General features: G+C 58.3%; 1 protein-coding gene across 4 annotated transcripts in view; it reads right to left on the bottom strand.

Annotated features, from left to right (window-relative positions):
- DGKZ (diacylglycerol kinase zeta) overlaps window positions 1–18,477 on the bottom strand; it is a 53,779-nt gene that overhangs the window by 2,547 nt on the left and 32,755 nt on the right. For 3 of the 4 annotated variants that reach the window (XM_029997395.2, XM_029997404.2, XM_029997386.2), the window contains exons 6-30: window positions 16,780–16,848; window positions 16,258–16,329; window positions 15,831–15,947; window positions 15,667–15,738; window positions 15,281–15,376; window positions 14,919–15,001; window positions 14,332–14,392; window positions 13,827–13,940; window positions 13,258–13,398; window positions 12,664–12,742; window positions 12,332–12,387; window positions 11,184–11,246; window positions 10,867–10,940; window positions 10,644–10,755; window positions 10,132–10,331; window positions 9,729–9,829; window positions 9,513–9,592; window positions 7,946–8,015; window positions 6,016–6,056; window positions 5,246–5,436; window positions 4,672–4,703; window positions 3,852–3,895; window positions 3,348–3,468; window positions 2,779–2,815; window positions 2,387–2,486 (exon numbers count right to left, since the gene is read on the bottom strand). In XM_029997395.2, the coding sequence (XP_029853255.1) occupies window positions 2,387–2,486; window positions 2,779–2,815; window positions 3,348–3,468; window positions 3,852–3,895; window positions 4,672–4,703; window positions 5,246–5,436; window positions 6,016–6,056; window positions 7,946–8,015; window positions 9,513–9,592; window positions 9,729–9,829; window positions 10,132–10,331; window positions 10,644–10,755; window positions 10,867–10,940; window positions 11,184–11,246; window positions 12,332–12,387; window positions 12,664–12,742; window positions 13,258–13,398; window positions 13,827–13,940; window positions 14,332–14,392; window positions 14,919–15,001; window positions 15,281–15,376; window positions 15,667–15,738; window positions 15,831–15,947; window positions 16,258–16,329; window positions 16,780–16,848 (2,226 nt within the window). Of the gene's footprint in view, window positions 1–2,386; window positions 2,487–2,778; window positions 2,816–3,347; window positions 3,469–3,851; window positions 3,896–4,671; window positions 4,704–5,245; window positions 5,437–6,015; window positions 6,057–7,945; window positions 8,016–8,306; window positions 8,352–9,512; window positions 9,593–9,728; window positions 9,830–10,131; window positions 10,332–10,643; window positions 10,756–10,866; window positions 10,941–11,183; window positions 11,247–12,331; window positions 12,388–12,663; window positions 12,743–13,257; window positions 13,399–13,826; window positions 13,941–14,331; window positions 14,393–14,918; window positions 15,002–15,280; window positions 15,377–15,666; window positions 15,739–15,830; window positions 15,948–16,257; window positions 16,330–16,779; window positions 16,849–18,477 lie in introns of all 4 variants that reach the window. The other variant, XM_029997376.2, reaches the window with a different exon arrangement.

Here is an 18,477-nt window from a genome sequence, read left to right as displayed (position 1 = left end):
AGGTGCCCCCATTCCCCCCAACGAAAAGGTGGCTGCAGCTGGGTCCGGCAAAGCCCGTGGCCAAGCCCTGGGGCGGGTGGTAGCCGAATGCCCGCATGCTCGCCACGGAGCGAAAGCGTGCTCGTGAGGAGCCTGACTTTGCCGCAGGGCTGGAAGCTGTCCCCTGAAGGGCCATCAGCCCCACACGCGGGCCAGGACAGAGATCGGCCCTGACCATCGCCAGCCCCCCGAGAGGAGACAAAGGTTGGTCCCCATGACCTGCTCTTCCCCGGTGCTGGGGAGGCAGGCGGGAGAGGGTGAGGAATGAGGGGTATGTCTGGGGAATGCCCAGGAATACCAACCCCCCTTCCCTCTCGCAGCCTAGCTAGTGCTCCCGCTCCCGGAGGAGGATCACATTTCACCAGCTTATTGCAGCCATCTGGACTGTGTCCACTAATGAACTCCCGCACTCCATAAAAAGCAAATCTGTTAACAGCTCCCAGCTCCGTCTCCTCTCCCCCCCTTCCCTCCCCCTGCTCCTCGCTCCTCCTCGCCAAGCACCCGGGCTCTGCTGTGCCGCTGAGAAAGGCCGCGGAAACCTGGCACTCTGCCGCTGCCATTGAAAACCGGCCCCGGAAGGGATGCCCGGCCGGCCCGGCTCGTCCCCTGGTGCACAGCGGAGCACGGGTGGCTGTGGCAGGGTGCTGGGGCCCTCCGGGGCGACCCACAGCCGAATTTCTCCAGCGGGAACGACGGTCGGACACGCAGAGCCTGGATGTGGCTGTGGACAAAAGCCCACCCCTGCGCGGCTGCGGAGAGGTGCACCGAGAACCCCCCCTTTTTCGCATGCGCACCCCGAGACTGGGTACGCCCCGTGGTCCCGCACACATCCCCCCAGCACGTACGGAGGCAAGGGGGACGGAGACCGCTCCGTGCTTCGGTGCCGGCTCTCCTCCCCACGGCCCCCCTGAATGTGAGCGCTCGTTTAACAAAGTGGGGGGGAAAAAAAAACCAGAGGAGGAATTGAATTTCTTTTCCCGTCCCCCTTGCAGAAGCCCCGCTGCCTGCCCGCAGCCTGAAACCGGAGCTGCCAGGGCCCCTCTGCCCGCCTGGGCTGAGGCACGCCAACCGATAAGGGCTCAATCCCGCAGCTCCCAACCCGCCGCTACAGGTCTTGACGCTGTAGGTTTCTAATGAGGTGGGCTCCTGCCTGCGCAAGCAGGCTGTGACCCGCAGCCCACGCGAGGTCAGCGCAGCGGCGCAGAGGGGTCCCCAGACGGCTGCAAACCCGGGCACGCATTTGCGCAGGCACGTGCGAGCCCCATTCCCTGGGGCAGCCCAACATGCCTGAGCGGGGCTCTTTTTTTTTTTTTTTTTTTTTTTTTTTTCGGCTGGGAGGATGGAGGGCTGCTCCCCTCCCTTCAGGCAGATGAGGGGGCCGGGGGCGCAGAGAGGGGCCGTGCCCCCAGAGCTGCCCTCTGCCTCTCCCCAGTCACCGCCTCACCTGGGCATCGCTGTCCCATCCCACGGCTGCCAACTGAGTCTCCAGCCAGGGCAGCCCCGCTCCGGGCACCGTGCGAGGCCCGAGCCTTGGCCAGGACCAAGGAAGAGCGACGGGGAGCCAGAGATGGTCTGCACGGCATCTTCCTAGCAGCTGGCAAGGGGGCTACGCATTGTCTGAGGCAGCCCCCAAGCTCCACTGGCCCCAGCAAGTTTGCACCCCCTGGCTGGGCTCCTGCCCTGTGGGTCCCAGACCCACAGACCGCACCTTCTTGGCTCGTTCCTACATCTCCCCTGCTACAGCCCATCGCTATGAGCCTCTGCCAGATGGACGCGACAGCGTTCCCTCCACCGAGCACCCGCCCCAAGAACCTCCCGTACCAAAACACAGCCTCAAGTCCCCTTCCTGCGACTCCTCTGCCGGGGCTGGCGCAACTCCCCAGCACCAAGGCACGTCTCAATTAACTCGGCATGCGATGGAAAGGGCCACCACTGCCTGCTCCTGCTCCTCATGGGCCGGCTTCACCCGCCGAGAGGAGCTCCCAGCACCCCCATCGCAGCCACCCGCGGGGGAGAGCGGGGGGAGCCCTGCAGCTGGGAGGGAGCTCATAGCAAGACTGTCCTTGCTCTGACCCCGGAGGGTGGGAAGGGGGAGACTGGGATGAGACATTCCAGCCCCTCGCTTCTAATTTAATAAAACAACAGGGAGAGAAGCGCAGGGAGGAGAGGGATTTAACCCCTGTGCAGCTGGGCTCCACTGGGCAAGCATGGGTGCTTCATGTCGGCTCCTCTTTGGCCGGCAAAGACCCCAGCCAAAGCACCCTTGCTCTGCTCTCCTGCTGGCTCTGCTCCCGCCAGCCCCCCCGATCCCCCCAGAAAGCCCCACTGCCAGCCCAACCGCTGTCACCTGCAGGTCCGTCTTCATGAGAGAAGCCCCGGCCTCCACGATGTAGTGGCAGATAGTGCGCTGGCGTAAGGCTGCAGCCTGGTGCAAGCTGGTTTCGCCGCTGGGGAGGAGAAAGCGGGAGATGTGAGATGTCCCCCCCAAACGGGGACATGCAGCACGTGTGGGTGGCATTGAGGGACAGCAACTGAGCTGCAGCAGAAGCTTGTGGTGGGTTGCACGCTTGTCCAAGCGGCCCTGGCAGAGGAGGGGGTGCTGCTCGGGCACGGTCAGGCCAGAGTGGACTGGGAACCGTGGCTGATAATTAGAGTGAGGGTGGCTGATAAGTGCCCGGGCAACCGGTCAACTCGCAGAGGGTCCGGCCAACGGGTAACACAAGTCAGTCAGCAACTTACTTCTCCTCCTCCGTGGCATCGAGGATTTCTGAAGGGGCTGTGGAGAGAAAGAGTGCAGGGCGAGTGAGACCCGGCTGCGGGGCAGAGATGGACCCACCTACTCCCCAGTTGCACTCTGCATCTTTCCATAGGGGCTTCTATTTCCATGCTGCCTGCAAAAGTCCTGGCTCCAAAGCACTCGGGCCAGCAACGGCATCCGAGCCCAGCTGAGACCAGGGAAGAAGAGTTGTTGTGGACTCATTACGGAGAAATACCTAAATAAAAATAAAGCCGCCTGTATTCCAGTGGGAGCTGCCAAAAACAACAGGTCAGCTGCCCTGAAGGCAGAAGCAGGACACTGAGAAATGTTTCCCAGAGACATGCTGGTCCCTGCCAGGATGCAACAACAGCCACGGGGGCACCCCAGTACTGGCAGACAGATGCCAGGGAAAGCCCACATGCCAGAAAGAGGATGAGGCAAACCCGGAGGGAAGGGACCTAAGCCCGGGAGCACCCCGTCTGAGCAGAGGGTTGGGCTTTTTTGGCTGCCGGGCTCCTTTGCCAAGGGTGGCACTCTGGCCCCAGCTCACCGTTCTCGATGATGTACTTGACGATGTCCTTGCTCCCCGATTTGACGGCATGGTGGAGGACGGTCTGGCCCGAGGAGTCTCGCACCATCAGGTCTCTTCCAGCCCGGTGCAGCTCTTGGAACTACAGGATTGCCAGATTGCTCGGGATGAGTTGCCTTTTCCAGCTCCAAGCCCCAAGCCCTGGCATCGCATCCCCGGGGTGCCCGGCAGGTTGTGTGGATATTCAGGACCTGGCGGGGAGCTTTGTCCAGCTCAGCCATGCTGCCAAGTCCCTTCCCTCCGTGTCCCCCAGGAGAGGAATAAGGCTGCTTGCCAGGAGCCTGCCTGGTTTCCAGCCACCGCTCCTGGAGGAAGGCCCTCGACAGGAGCTGCTCCAGGGCAATCGTGGAGCGCGGCTGGCAGGGCTTCCCATAGCCCGAGGGACACGCCAGCCGAGCAGGCTGCCGGGCCAGCACCCAGAGCCAGCCCTGGCTGCGCATCGCAGCAGGCAGCGGGAGCGCCTACCTTGCTGAAGTTGCCGCTCTTGGCAGCTTCTATCAAAAGGTCATCTGCAAAGAAGGGAGATGGCTTGGGGTCAGCAAAGCCAAGCTGTAATGCCGTTTATCTAACTGGGGAGCCAAGGCACCAGAGGTTCAGCAGTCAGCTGGAGCTCCTCCAGGTGCTAACCCCTTGGTCAGACTGGTTTTACATGGCTCCCCTACCTTCAGGCATGCAAGGGACAAGCCAGGGGAAGGAGGGAGACCCCACGTAGCTGGGGGCACAGCCAGACCTCAGCCCCAGGGAGGTGTGCATGCGGGAGGAGCGGTCTCTGCCCACGGGCAGGACGACTTGCGATGGAAGCGGGGAGCAGATCTCCTGGGTGTCAGCCAGCGGCCGAGACGCCTCTCGCCCGTGACTCACTCACACTTCCAGGCACTAGGCTCCGCTCAAGCTCCAGGAAACTCTTTCCATTTGCTCAGCTCGGCGAGGCCCCTGACCTTGTGCTCCCACCTCCTGAGCTCCCTGTCTGCCGGGCAGAAACAGCCCCCCAAGCCAGCCCACAACGCTTGGCTCTGCAGGTGGGGGATTAACCCCTCGGCCATGCCATTTCCCGCACGGCAGAGCCGGGAAGGCGCCTGGCTGGGCCTCTCCACAAATCACTGTCAGGTCTCTCCTGCCCACCTCTGGGGTCACCCGCCTGCGGGTGCTCTGCGCTCCCACCTAGCACACAGACAGCAGGGCTCCTGCCTGCACGTCAAGGAAAGGACAGGCCAAAAAAACCCCCAAAAAACCATGGTGGGGACCCAAACCAGCATGACCTGCAAGGGGGTGGCACAGGACTCACCTTTGTGCGGGAGGCAGCCGTCAGGCTCAGTGCTGGAAGGGAAGAAAAGGTGTAACTAACCCTGCCACTCCTGGCAGTAGATTGCCCAAAAGGGTAGTGGGATGGCTGTGGAGAAGCCTGCCCGTGGCACTCCTCCAGCAGGCAGGAGCAGAAGCAGGCCGAGGGACTTTGCTGCTCTTTGGCCATGCCATCTGCTTCTTCCCCGATCTGGGTTCTTCCCAAACCCAACTCCTATTTCTACTGCTGCTCCCAGCTCCGTCGCCCACCTGTACCCATGGCTGGCCTCAGTTGGACTGAAAGACACCCATGCCCTTTGCCCCACGGGTCAGGCGCCGGAGCTTGACCCCATGGCTGAGCCACCTGGTAGTGCCCTACTGCTTCCAGCAGCACTGGCAGAGGAGCAGGGAAGACAGGATGACATCTCACCCCTTGGTCGAGCTCAGCACCAAATTCCTGCTCACTTCCAGGGAGCCCCCCTGTAATCTGGCCCAGGGATCAATGCTGTGAAGCCAACCTTGGCTCTCCCATCACCGCCCATCCTTCCTGAGGTCCAGCACCCCCATGCCAGACCAACCTGGGGGCAGGAGAGGAGGGTGGAGAGATGGAAGAGGAGGGGAACGCAAAATGCTGCCCAGTGGGTGCGGCAGACAAGTCGACGAGGTCGGGCATGGCAGGAGAGGTGCCCACGGTCTGGGTGATCACCAGCTCTGGGTCCAGCACATAGAGCTCATCCTGAGAGATCTCTGTCACATAGTTGAGGTGCTCCTGAAAGACATAAGTCAGCTCTCCTCAGAAGCAAGACCTACTTCTGTATAGCTCCGTCCCCTCACATCCCATGCCTTGTAGCCCACCCACTTGCTCAGCAGAGCGATGGTGGCTCGAAGAGTCCTGGGACCTGTGCCTGGGAAGCCTCTGCATCTCCTTATCCTTTTCAGGCTTCCCACCTCTTGTTAACTTAGCAGATGACCCATACATCTCACCTCCATGCCCCCCCCCCCCCCATTAAGACGATCCCAGTCAGTGGGTGCCTGGCCAACCTTGCTACGTCGCTATTCCTTACTCCCTCCGCTGTAGGGTCCTGCAGGCAGCTTCCAACCCAAGTCTCTGTGCTCCCACCCACGCTTCCTCCCTTTCCGCAGGAACCTGGAGGTGCTGAGCCTCGTCCTGGGCCAAGCCCGTCACAGCACCCACCCCTCAGGGAATGTCACAGGGCAGGGCAGCAGTGCGAGACCTGCAGCTCCCTGAGGCTCAGCTTGCCTGTCAGTCCGTGTGAACGCAGGACACCCAAGCACCTTCCCAGCAGATGCTGGGGGGGATGACAGCGGAGGACAAGGCCACACTCACCTGTGCGCGGTCTATCCTGTAGAACCGATCAGCCGTGGTTGCTGTAAGACAGGGACAGAGCGAGACAGGGTGATGAGGAAGATGGCCACTTTCCACCGTTGAGTGATAGTGAACTACCCAGCCACTTCATGGCTTGCACGGAGGGCATAGCAAAGCGAACAGCACCCACTGACCAGGAGCAGTGCCCTTCCCTTTGGGACCCTGCTATTCTCTTTACCCCAGAGGTAGCCCCTTGGGCCTGCAGACCACCATCTCCTCCTCAATGACTCCTGGCGGGGAGCCATAGGGAAGGCAAGAAACACACCCAGCTGACACCACGGCCTTTCTGGGGGCTTTCGAGTGTTCCAGCCTTGCAGCTGCAACACAGCATTAGCCTGAGAAGATGAAGCTCAGGGCTGTGCAGTGCGCATCTCGGCACTCGCCTGCACCAGGTGAGGAACTGCTCCGATTCAACATGATGCACCTCTCTCCAGAGCACTGAGAAACGGGGGCACTAAGCGGGGCTGGGAGAAGAGGGAGCTCAGCCTCCCACTGACTTGACTAACGTCCCACAGACCACCACAAGGCCACGTCAGAGCTCGTGACTGCCAGGTAGAATGGAGCACGCCACCACCAGTTGTAGATCCAAGCCCCTCTCTGCTAGGACAGCAGGAGAGCTTCAAACCAGCCTCCAGCCTGTTGCTGGCAGCAGCCTGACTGAGTGCATCCGTCTGCTCATTCCTCTTCCTTAAGAGGAGAGATCCCCACAGCAAAAGAGGAGCTCCTTCAACAGCAATGGAGCAAGTGGCTGTGCTCGAGCCAGACCCACGCAGCCACCACCCCCAGGGGAGCAGAGAGGGGCTGGGGGCTTATGGCATCACCAAGGGAGAGCAGGACAAGCAACAGCACCGCACCGGGATAACTGGGTCCTCACATGGGGTGGCACTTCCCCCGTGTCCCACCAGGCTGCTGGTGCCTGCCCAGGCGAGGTTGCTGCGGTGGGACCCTTGGGGACCCGGGGAATTCTCTCCGCAAACAGAGCGGGGACGGGCCAGAGCAGATGAGAGGAGTGAGAGAGCCCCATTTATCCTGTCCTGGCTGGAGATTTACAGCCAGGGAGCTGCTGCTGAAGGCCTGTAATTCAGCCGCTTGAATGAGCCTGCGCTGTCTTGAATGAGGCTCTGGCCTCTTTCCTGACACATTTTCCTCAGCCCAGAACCTGCTGCTGGGAGACTGGCAGGAGAGGGGACAGCGGTCCTGGTACAGCAGTCCTGGTAGTGACACCGGGGAGCAGCACTGCCAGCAGCCCCACATGCCGGGCTGGAACTCCGAAGGGAGAAGCTGCATCCTTTCTGCCTAGCGTGCGGCTTCCCAGGCCAACTTTGCAACGCATGGCTACGCTCTGCCGTGCTCTACGCCCTGCTACTGGGAATTCAGGGAGATGACGTGCCACCAGCAGTCATTTCTCTCAGCCAGCTTCCAGGTACAGAGGGAAAGCTCTGGACCCTCTTGGTCAGTGAAGGCAAAGGGAGAGGAGAAAGCTACTTTCAGGCAGGGGAGAAGAAGCAGCTGGAGCCCAGCGAGGAGCCTGTTCCAATACTACTGGGATGCTCATGGTGAGCCTTGCTCCCTGCAATACTGGAGCAGGGGGACCCCCTGCCTGCATGACACAGGAGAGCAACCCCAGCAGTCCCCCAGTGACAGGACACGAGATGCCAAGCGGCCTTCAGCCCTGGAGGTAGAAGACTAGCAGATGCCCCTTGCTCCACTCGTGGTCAGCAGCCAGAGACACGGCCTGGGGCAAAGCACTGCTGCACTCGGACGCAAAGACCCCAACATCCATGAGTTCCAAGTCCCACGTGGCTCTCAGCAGCTTGTCACTAAGGGTCTTGTCCCCTCACCCCCCCAAACTCGGACACAGTCAGCACTCCCAGGGGAAGAAGATACTCACAGTCCAGGAAGCACCACTTGGGTGACAGCTTCTGGGATGACAGTGTCTTCGGTTTGGCTCCATCTCCCTCCTGCATAAAAAAAGAGAGAGGATAAAGTCATGTCTCTTGGCCTCCCCATCTCTCCCCAGAGCATCCCTCCTGCTTTGGGAGGTCCCTGCAGACATGGAGGACCACAGGCGCTTGGATGGAAAGGGGAACTTGAACACAGGCACAGCACACAGTGACGGGGAGCAGCACGGGACAGACTGGAGCCAACGGACACCAGCTCACTGGAGAGAGAGGTGCCACAAAATGAGCCCACGAGACCAGCACGGTGCACATGAGAGATGGGCCCGGGGGATGGAGCGATGCCATACACACCTGGAAGAGCAGACGCTCTAAAGCAGAGGGCTGTGGAAGGAAATCCTGCAGAAAGGCAAGATGTGCCGTTACAGCCGTTATCTGGGCGGCCTCCCAGTCCCTCTCTCATCCCATTAGTGTTGCTTAATGTGCTGCCATACCCGGCTTTACACACTGCCTGGCCAAGATCCCTGGTCCCTGCCCTCCTTTGGTGCCAGAGCATAGCGGTTGCCCAAGGAGAGAGAAGAGGTAAACCACGAGGTGACTGAGGAACACCAGCCTCAATGCACAGCCTTAGAGGTGCAGGAGGTTGCAGAGGCATCAGGCTACCAGGCTGATACCGTAGGAAAGGAAAGCGTTACCCTCTGAGCCCAGGAGCTGCTAGACATGTGCCTGTCTGCATGTCCTCACCAGTGGCTGGGCACAAGGCGAGCAGGGGACAGACATGCAGAGCTGCCTGGCAGAGCAAGGACGAGATGCCTGTGTGCCAGCCTGCACAAGCAGCTCTTGCAACTCAGCCCCGCAACGCAGCCCCACAAGACACTATGCACACGCTGGATGGGATTCCCTCAGGCCCAAGAGCCAGCTAACTGGGAACTGAGCAAGGTCCCTGCAATCTTCTGGAAGAAAATCAGCCTGAGCAGTGTGGCACCAGGAGGCACACTGTGGGCTTGGAAGGCATTGCTCACCAGGAACGAGGGTTACACAGCCTGCGTCTGGGTCGTGGACACGTGCTAGCACATTGGCAGGAACACAAAGGTTAATACTTGCAAATGAAAAGAGTTGGAGGGGGGACAACCCTTATCCAAGCACCTGGAGAGGGCAGAGCTGTGCCAGGAAACACGGGAGTCTGCAGAGGACTGAAGGAACACAGCACAGCAAACAAAGGGACAGAGGAAAGGCCTCCCCAAACACCCAGGGGGTGACAGGCCCCTATAGGATGTGTGCTGGCTTTTTCCACTGCCCCATAATTTTTCTGGGCCACCGACACTCTGGGCCTGGAGAACAAGGTCAGAAGAACAACGCTGAGAAAGAAGCTGCCGGGGAGCAACAAGCCTCTAGCTCGGGATCCTGCCTCCACCATGTGGTGAAGGCAAACCATGACCTGCTACCAGAAGCAGGAGCGTGCGTGTTGGTGTGTGCAGGTCAAGGAGGCTTAGAAATCCCTTCCGTGAGCCCCTCCATCCTTGACATCCAGCCATGACCACTTCCCACGCAGAGTCTCACCTCCTGCAGCCTCTCGATTTGAGTCCGGCACAACTCCAGGTCACTGTCTCCTGGAACCACGATGATCCCCAGTGGCACAGCTGCAGGACGGGGCACAGACACAACTCAGGGAGACGCCCCTATTCCATCCCCAACACCTCACACAGCCTAGCTGAGAGCACTGCCAGACTCGGGGACTGCGGCTCCCACCCCCTGATCACTCAGCTGGTCACTCACAGGCTTCCTTGAGCTTTTCCTTGTCATAGTGCAGTGCCTCATAGTCGCGCATGCTGATTCGGCTCACCCGGATCCGCAGCCGCTCGGGCACTGGCTGCTGGCTGCGTGCAGGAGGAAAGGAAAAGGGAAAGGATCAGAAAGTGACAGCCCGCTTTCTCCTTATCCCACTCGCCCCTCCAAAACAGGCAAGAGCGTATCTTGTGCACAGACTGGGGTGGGGAGCTTGGCACCAGCTGCTTCTCCAGCATCAGGCTCTGGCCATACTTCTGTGACCTGATCCCTTCCCAGGCCCTCCTTGAGAGAGGATCGAAATGCCTCTGGGAGTGATGGATCAGTCCCATCCCTTCCCCCTCCACCCCTCCTGCCTTGGAGAGGAGGTGGCAGATTGATCTGAGGAACCTACTCATTGAGCAGAGGCATGGAGTTGCGCCGCTTGGTCTTCTGCACCATGTTGGCTTGGTTGCGCAAAGAGATGTGGATGCAGGAAGCCGCCAGCTTGCAGGGCTCTCCATCTACCTGCATGGGGATGGCCTTGGACGTGGTGAGAACCACCTGCCGGCACTGGCACAGCCGTTCCCCGTGGCCACCGACCTGCAAGGCAGCCTGTGAAAGGGTCCAGAGTGAGAGCAGAACGCTGACTGGGGGGTGGATGGGGGGAGCACCCATTGGCAGCCAGATGTCGCAAGTGAACCAGGTTCTGAGGGTCTCAGGCCTGATCTCAGTGGGAAGAGATCCACAGAGACCAGGGCATGACAGCACCTCACCTAAACCTCAGAGAGCAGACCCTGTCACACAGGCCAGCACCACAACTCCTCAGGAGAGCATCTGTGGAGCTGGTGGACTGGCTGACACCCGGTCAATGGGACCAGTTGCTCCCCTGGTTGCTAGCTCCAACTGGCAACAGCACCGACTCACCAGGGATGTCATGGTGAAGCCGATAACTTCAATGCAGCCATCATCATGGCGCTGTGGCTCGAAGTCGTGGTGCTCCCCAGGGTTGCCCCAGGGCATTGTGCCTGCACAGTACCTGTGAAGGGATGGCAAGCGATGCACGGACAGGCACCCCGAACCCGGGCAGGGATCTGTGGCATGGGGCTGAGGAGCCCGGCACGTATGGGCAGGTCCTGGGGCTGCTCACCTGGGGATGTTCAGAAAGACCAGGCACTGGGGCTTCAGGTCCTGGATCTTGGAGGTTAAGTCTGTCCCATCGCACTGGAGACAACACAGGGGCGTTCAGCCTGCTGTAAGGGTGGTCTGGTCCACCCTACCCACTTAGGAAGAAATGGCCTCCCCGCTCTGCTCCCTACAGGGATTGTCCTCCAAGCCAGGGGTAGCTGATGCTCCCAGGAACAAATCCTCTCCCCAACTCTGAGACACTCAGCGTGCCAAGGGACCGCTCCTCACGCCTCCACAGCTCGCCCCCCTCCCTGGCCCAGAGCACCCCTGCACACTCACAACCAGCTTGACGTGCTTTGCCAAGTCTTTGGAGCTCCCAGTGAGGAAGTCAGAGAAGGCCGTCTGCCAAGGCAAGAGACAGTGTTAGTGCCCAGACGTTCACCGAAATGGGCAGCCAGGAAGCCTGCCACCAACCTTCAGACCTCAACTGCTGAAAGCAGCAAATCCCCTCCCCGTTCATGGGCAGAAGTCCTTTCCTCTCCCCCTCCCAAAACTATCTGTTCCATTCTGCTTGCTATTTTGCCTACAAAAAACCTTGGAGCACCTTCAGTAACAAGCCCTAGTATTCTGTTGACAGCCCAGTCCTGGGTTTACGGACAAGCTGGCAAGGCGGGTCTCCTCCAGTGAGAGACTCGAGTCACAAGAGACAAATTCAGTCTCAAGCTGTAATGAAGTACCATAAAACAGAGCTGATGTGACCCCATCTAGAGATGTGACCCCATCTAGAGATAGCAGGAGAGACAGTATGGCCTCTGTTACACAGACCCTGGGGTCCCCTTTGGGTTTAACTGTAGAGAGAGAAGGGGAGACACAAACAGGAGAGATGTGAGATGGTACAGAGCAGCACTTGGCCTTTAGTACTGCCCAAATACCAGTCACCCAGCCACCTGGGTAGGGAGGTATATTGAGGATGAGGGGATGGACGATCAAAGACAACACTGAGACACAAAGTTCTGGAGGTGACATACGGGAGGGTGGCATAATTAGCCAGGGAGCTGCAACTGGCCGAAGGTATAAAATCAGACCAAAGTAGTGTGGGGACTCTATGGAAAGGCTTCCCGTTCCTCTGCAGGGGGGACAGCCTGCCTCCCCACAGCTCCGGGGAGGTCCTGCCTGGGTGACCGTCCATGAGCCGGAGAACAAGAACAATAGTGGCAGGAGATCAAGACAGCAACTGTACCGCAGGCCAGAGAGCAAGCTGTACCGCCAGCAGCGCTCGCAGCCAAAGAAGAGCTGCAACTCCCAGGGCTGCAGCCTTTCTCCAGCAACCCTCCAGCTTCGGAGGGGTTCAGCTTGGGCGCACGTGAAGGCCCGTGTAACTCGGATGAGTGAGTTTAGGGTGCGGGCAGGAGGCAGGGCCATGCCTGTGCTCCAGCTGAAGCTAAGGCTGCTATGAAGGCATGCCCAGATATCCTCCACACACTCACCCCAGCATAGAACATTTTATTCCGAAACCGGCTGTTGAACTTCTCTGGGTTGGCCTCTAGGGAAAGGAGAAAAAAGTCCAGGTCATTGGCCTGCACATGGAAATACTTCACTTGCCAGATCTCCCCAGACACAGCTCTCCAGCCAGCCTCGGCCAGGAGGCAGCCCCCAGCTCTCTTCCCATGCAGGCACCCCTCTTCCCGCTCAGGTTTCACCTCCAGCCCTGTCCCTGGGGCAATTCTCTTGTTCAGTTTCCCGAGGAACATTTTATGGGCCCACCTCTGGGGCACCCCCTCACCACAGACCCTGCCCCAGCCCTGCCACCCCCCCATACCTCGAGATTCGTGGAACTCCAGCGTCACCCGTGCATCAAAGCCGAGGCTGAAGTAGTTATTAAAGACATCCAAGGGGAGCTGAAACGGAAAGGAGGAATAAGGATGAGGCTGCCAGCATGTGGCCATGGCAAAGACAAGGTCAGGCTATCGCAGAGCCGTGTATGGTGCTCAGGAGGCTGAGGGAGCCCATTTGCTTCCCCCCAGAAAAATACAGAGATCACCAGCCTGAGATGATTGATTGGACCCTGGCTCCTAGGGGTAAGGGACGTGGCCCAAGGGGACACACTCTGCTCTCCGAGATACCTGCAACCACCCATGTTTCTGCTAAAGAAACAGTCTCAGAGGGGATTGGGCTTATACCTGTTGCAAGCTGTGGTTAAAAACCTCTGGTGGACATTTAGTTCTAATCTCTACAGACCTTGCCATGAGTGCTGTGGGTCAGAGCCACAAGGAGAGGAGGGGAATTGGAGCAATGAGAGGGAAACACCAACCCAGTGCTGTAGCCCCAGGTGCTGGGGCTGCCTGAGCCAGTGGGAGAAAGGAGAATGCAGACCCCCAGCGCAGGGAAGAAACACGGAGAGGAGGTGTCCCACCTTGTCAGCGGCCACCTCATCCTTTTCCTCAGGGTTCGCGTCAGGGTTTGGCTCCACATGGAGGTTCCAGCGATCGAGCTGCACAATGTTCCCATCTTCCACATGAGACAGGATCTTGGACAGAGGCTCATCCGTGTAACCCTGGTGAAGAGCAGGACACAGTGGGTCTCCTACCTGCCTCCTGCAGAGATGCCCCAGAGACAGTGGGCATGACGTCCCAGAAGGGATGGGAAGACATCCCAGAGGGAAAGATGTGGAGAAGACCGATTCTACTTGAATGCAGAAGAAAGTGGGACTTGAAATTTAAAACAATACATCTTCCTCCTAAAAATCTCCCAAAGTTTGAAATAATGATTGCTTTTGTTAATGTCCTAATAGATTATAATATAATGCAGAATAATTCAAATGTCAGAAGAACAGTAACATCCAAATGGCTCTTATTTGTTGGTCTGTATTTAGGGAAAGTCAAAACACCCAGCCCATGCAAATCTCCAACCATGTGTCTGGAACTGGAGTCAAAGCGCTCGGCCCCCCTCTGTCAGCAGCAGACTCTTGTGCCCATCACTTACCCCACCCCAGTTCAGCGTCCTGGCCAAGTCGTTCCCTGTCCCCAGAGGTAGGATGGCCACAGGAGGAGGTGGGTTGAGGCGTAACTGGTCCAGAATGGAGAGTATCCAGCCCACCTGCTCGAGCAAGAGAGCGCAAAGAAACAGTTGGTTATTTCAGGGACCGCCAGGCAGGTGGAGGTGACCCGGAGCACCGGTGATGGGAGAAGGGAAGAGACCGGGTCCCCTTAGCCACCACCGAGGCTATTCACAGTCTCTAATGCTCCATACCAGTAACCCCAGTAAGGACACTGGCCCCCAAAAGGGCTACAAATCCAGACATGCCACAGACTAGCACTCCCTGGAGCAGTGCACGAGGGGACCCACAGCATCAAGTGCCACCAGCCGTACCACGGACACTGTGTGCACATTTTGCCCCATTCTGGATTACAGTGAGGAAGGCTGCTGCCGGCACTGGGAAGGACTGGGATGAAAGGCACTGCGGGCACGAAGGGGCTGGGGTACTCACCGTGCCGTCTCCCCCGCACGCCAGGATCCGGAGGTTGTGGACCTTGCGGTACAGCTCCAGCCTGCGGGGAACAGGGAGGGTGAGGAGGGGAGGGAAGAGGCACCGAAGGTGTTACGCAGGGGCTGCAGGGGTCCCTGCCCTCGCGGAGCCCTCGGTGTTCACAAAGCCACGTGTGTATCTCCCTCCCCGCCGCCACAGCAGTTCACAGCAGCGGGCAAAGCGACAGTAACTGTGGCTTCACCAGCTCTTGCGGAGGGAGTGGGGTGTCCACAGTCCGCGTACGATAGATAAACCAAAATGCAGCAAGCAGACGAGACTCACGCGACATTAACTGAACATAATGAACTAGGCCTGGGAACCTCACCCCACAGCTGGTCTCTTCGCCACTAGCCTTAAGGTTAGACCAGCCCTCCAGCAGGGAGCACTGACTGACCACGAGGTATCTTAGGGTGGCCTCTCAAAGTATAAACTCGTTGGAGGTCTCTGCACAAGGGAGCTATGGAGCATCAGGACTCTGCCAGCCATGGGAAGAGCTCTGGGGAGGACTCTCTGGGGCAGAGATGGGTGCTTCCCCCATCAGTACTCACGCCTCCTTGGGTCCACCCTGGCTGAGGTCGAAAACTTGCCGTGGGTTGAGATACCACATGAAGGATTGGATGATCTTGGCTCCCTAAGAGGAGAAGAAAGACTTTAGGTAAAAGGGAGTTCCCAACGGACAGCGGAAAAAGGCGTCTGGTCCAGGGGACAGGCCAAGACAACACCGTTCTGGGGGGACTCAGGCAAAAGCCTGGCCTAGGTGGGAATTGCTGGGCAGCAAACTGGCATTGCAGGGGTTGCCTTGCCTCTTCTGCAGCTGAGATATCACCAAAACTGTGATGAGACCTCAGCAGCCAAATGGCAATGCCCTCACAGAGCCGCCTTCCCAGGGAGATGTAGGACAAGGCCATACCTGATTCCCACCGCTCTTGGGGTTCACAAACACCAGCAAGGGCTTCATGAGAGGAGCTGGCATGGGCTTGATGACAAAGGGTTTCCACCTCCCTTCCTGCAAGAGACACCGCAGGTCCTTCAATAAACCTGGGGAAACGCAAACTCCCACCTCCAGCTGAGCCCTAACATCACGCAGGTCAGGAGTGGGAAGAAGAGAACATCCCAGCCGCTCCGTAAGCTTTATAGCTGGGATTTGCCCTGCCAGCAGGCACCCTCCCTCCACCTCACCCTCCTTAACCTCAGTGCAGATCCAGCAAAGCCCCCTTGTTTCCCAGTCCTGCTCCTCACTGCCCAGTCCCTCCGCCCTTCCAAGACAGGGTCATCCCCCGTCCCCTCATCTCTTACCTCGGCTCCCTTTTTGCTGGATTTCCGCTTGAACGATGTCCTCTTCTTCTTCTTACTAGATTTCAGTGGATTCTGGAGAGAAAAGAAACAAACCCAAGAACTCTGTGAGGAGCTGCTGGGCAAGCAGGAGTCATAAAAAAGCCACAAGAGCTGAGGTGACTTACCTGGGGCCGTCGGACCCGCAGAATCCAGGTGGGAGGAACGACGACAGCAGCATGAGCCCCCAGCGAGCAGGGCTCTTCAATGTGTTGCAACATGAAACATGACACTTTGCTGTGATACTGGGGAAGGAGAAGACAGAGAGAAAACTCAGCCGCTCAGTTTGCCGGGGACAGCCACGTTCTCCTCCTCCCAGCTCCCCCATGCCAGCGCAGGGAGCGCTGGAGGAAACCATGCGGGAATTTTGTGATGGGAAGGCAATGAGGAGAAAGTTTCTTGTAGGAACTTGCAGCTACCACAGTACAGCCTCTCCCAGTAAGTGGAGCTGTTAAGGGCAGGCTGCAGAGAAGCAGCCTGGGGAGTCCCAGCAGAAAGCAGAGGTCATTAGGTGCAGAACAGGCTGGTAAGACGTTCAATGGGGGCTTTCCTCACCGCTTGCTTGCACCAGGAACAGCTGATGGCTACAATCTCTTTACTGTGGAAGGCAAACTTCTGCTGGAAACCCTGCGGAGGGAAAGACAAGAGGCTTAGGGAGTTCCCTCACAGCTTTCTACCATCCAAGAGGACTTTCCCACCACTAAGAGAGATGTTAACAAAGAGAGTGTGCCTGCAGCTGGAGCCCTCTGGATCCCTGTCAGATAGCCCCAACCACCACTACGGCACCAGGGAGGCCACTGTGCTCTGCAGGGGTGTCCCTATTGCTCAAGGAAAGCATGTCAAGAAGACAGTCCCCTCCAGGATTGATCCCTGGGCCCAGGGGAAGAACAACTCTATGTGGGAAGCACTTATGTACTGCTTCACTGCACAAAACAGGACATGCGTCTTGGTTTTGCTGTAGGCTGCTGCTGCCAAACAGGAATGGTGGGATGTCCCTGGTCCTCAGCCTTGTTCTCATCTCTGGTTTGACCTTAGCTTTCCTTCAGGCTGAGAAAAAAACCCAAGATGTCGTCTCACCTTGCCACACTGCCGACATTTCCCTTCCTGCCGCCTCCGGTGTACCCAGTGATGCCGGACAACGATGGGCTAAAGGGAAAAGAAAAAAAGAAAAAAAAAAAAGGGGGAAATGAAGGGCCCAGTGTGTGAGGGAACGCAGGAACAGGCAGGAGGAATGGACCCAGGCCAGCCCGGACCTCTGCTCTTGCAGCAAGCCCACTGCTCACATGCACCAGCCCCAACCCTCTGGGAGAAGGCAGAGCCAAACAATCAGGGGGCAAGAGGCCAAATTAAGGTGCTCAGAGAAGGAATTAAAACCAGAAAAAACAGGAAGGAGGGGAGGGAAACTGAAGAATGAGAATCACACAAAGCAAAACCAACAGAAAGTGGGCAAGGAGTAGCGTGGAGCGCTACTTTGGCCATAAATCACATCCCCATCCTCTAACGTCTCTGCCCAGATGCCCCCAGTGCCAGGTGAAAAACGTGCTGGTGGCAGGTGTGAAAATCCCCAGGGAGACAAAGTCTGTGCCCACAGCAAGAAGATGAGATGGAAGTGGTCGCAGCTAAGCAGCGAACTTGCCTAGCTCCACGTTCCTCGAGGAGAGCAGCAGCCCCAAAGCCCCCCAGCACCCACTTCACCCTGCTCTTGAAGTCCTGCTAGCCTGCCTCAGCCCCTGCCCGCGGGGAAGGGAGCAAGGCTGCTCGCAGGCACCTTCTCCCTGTCTGCAGGCTCACGGTGGGTGAGGGCTGGGACTTGCAGGAGCGATTGTGAGGGGGTCAGAAGTTTTGTAATGAAGTACTGCATTTCCTAAATCCCACCCTCCTCTTCCAGCCCTGGATTGGGAGAGGCATCGCAAGGAGGGCAGCAAAGAGAGAAGAGGGAGTGCAAGTTCACAGCCCAGCATGGTAAGGCCCAAGACCCTGCTCTTGACAGCTTTTGGGATCATGATGATGATAGAGGCAGAAACCAGCAGGAGATCTGGGTCAGCTCCGCTATCGCCTGCTCCGAGTGCAGCATACGGGAGAGGATGTCCTGTTGGCTTTAGCAGACACTAATCCAGTAGGAGCACAAGTGGGGCTATGCCCTGATCTCAGCTCTGGGTCCCAGCAGGCACATCTAAGGAAAGGGCTGTCCCTGAAGGGGATCCCTGGCAGCACAAAGGCCAGAAGAGCACCTTTCTAGGGAAACAGGAGGGAAGAGCCCTTCAAGGAACTGAGGAGTATTAGAAAGGCAGGATGGAGAAGCAGGGTTTGTGAGAAAAAGGAGGAACACCAGGAAAGGGGAGGGAGAGAAAATTTGTAGAGGTTGGAGAGGAGGAAAATAGAGACAGAAGACTGAGCAGAGGCAAAGAGTTGTCAGCAGAGCCCAAAAAGCAAGTGAAGGACAAGTAAGGGAGCTGGGCTAAGAGTGATACGGGAAGGAGGCACGGCAGGAGAAGCAAAGGAAGAAAGAAAGGTTTAAAGTGATGCTGAAAACTTCACCTTACCAGGTCACACTGACATTTCTGAGCAGGCAGCCCTGTGTTTGAGTACCTTTCCCCTACTGCGTCTGCTGTGCCAGCACAAACACGGTGTGGGGGCAGCAGCTGTGTTACCAAAATGGCCCATGACTGAGCCATCCACACCCACTCCAGAGTACTGCATGGGCTACACAGACTCCACAGGCTGGAGGGTGAAGCATGAAGGCTGACGGGTGCTTCCACCAGCTCAGCTCAGCAG

This window comes from Aquila chrysaetos, chromosome 2 (genome assembly GCF_900496995.4).
Source record: "Aquila chrysaetos chrysaetos chromosome 2, bAquChr1.4, whole genome shotgun sequence".
In the NCBI taxonomy this organism is placed as follows: Eukaryota; Metazoa; Chordata; class Aves; order Accipitriformes; family Accipitridae; genus Aquila; species Aquila chrysaetos.
The sequence above is the reverse complement of the archived record's forward strand: the minus strand, read 5'-3'. Positions and strand labels throughout refer to the sequence as shown.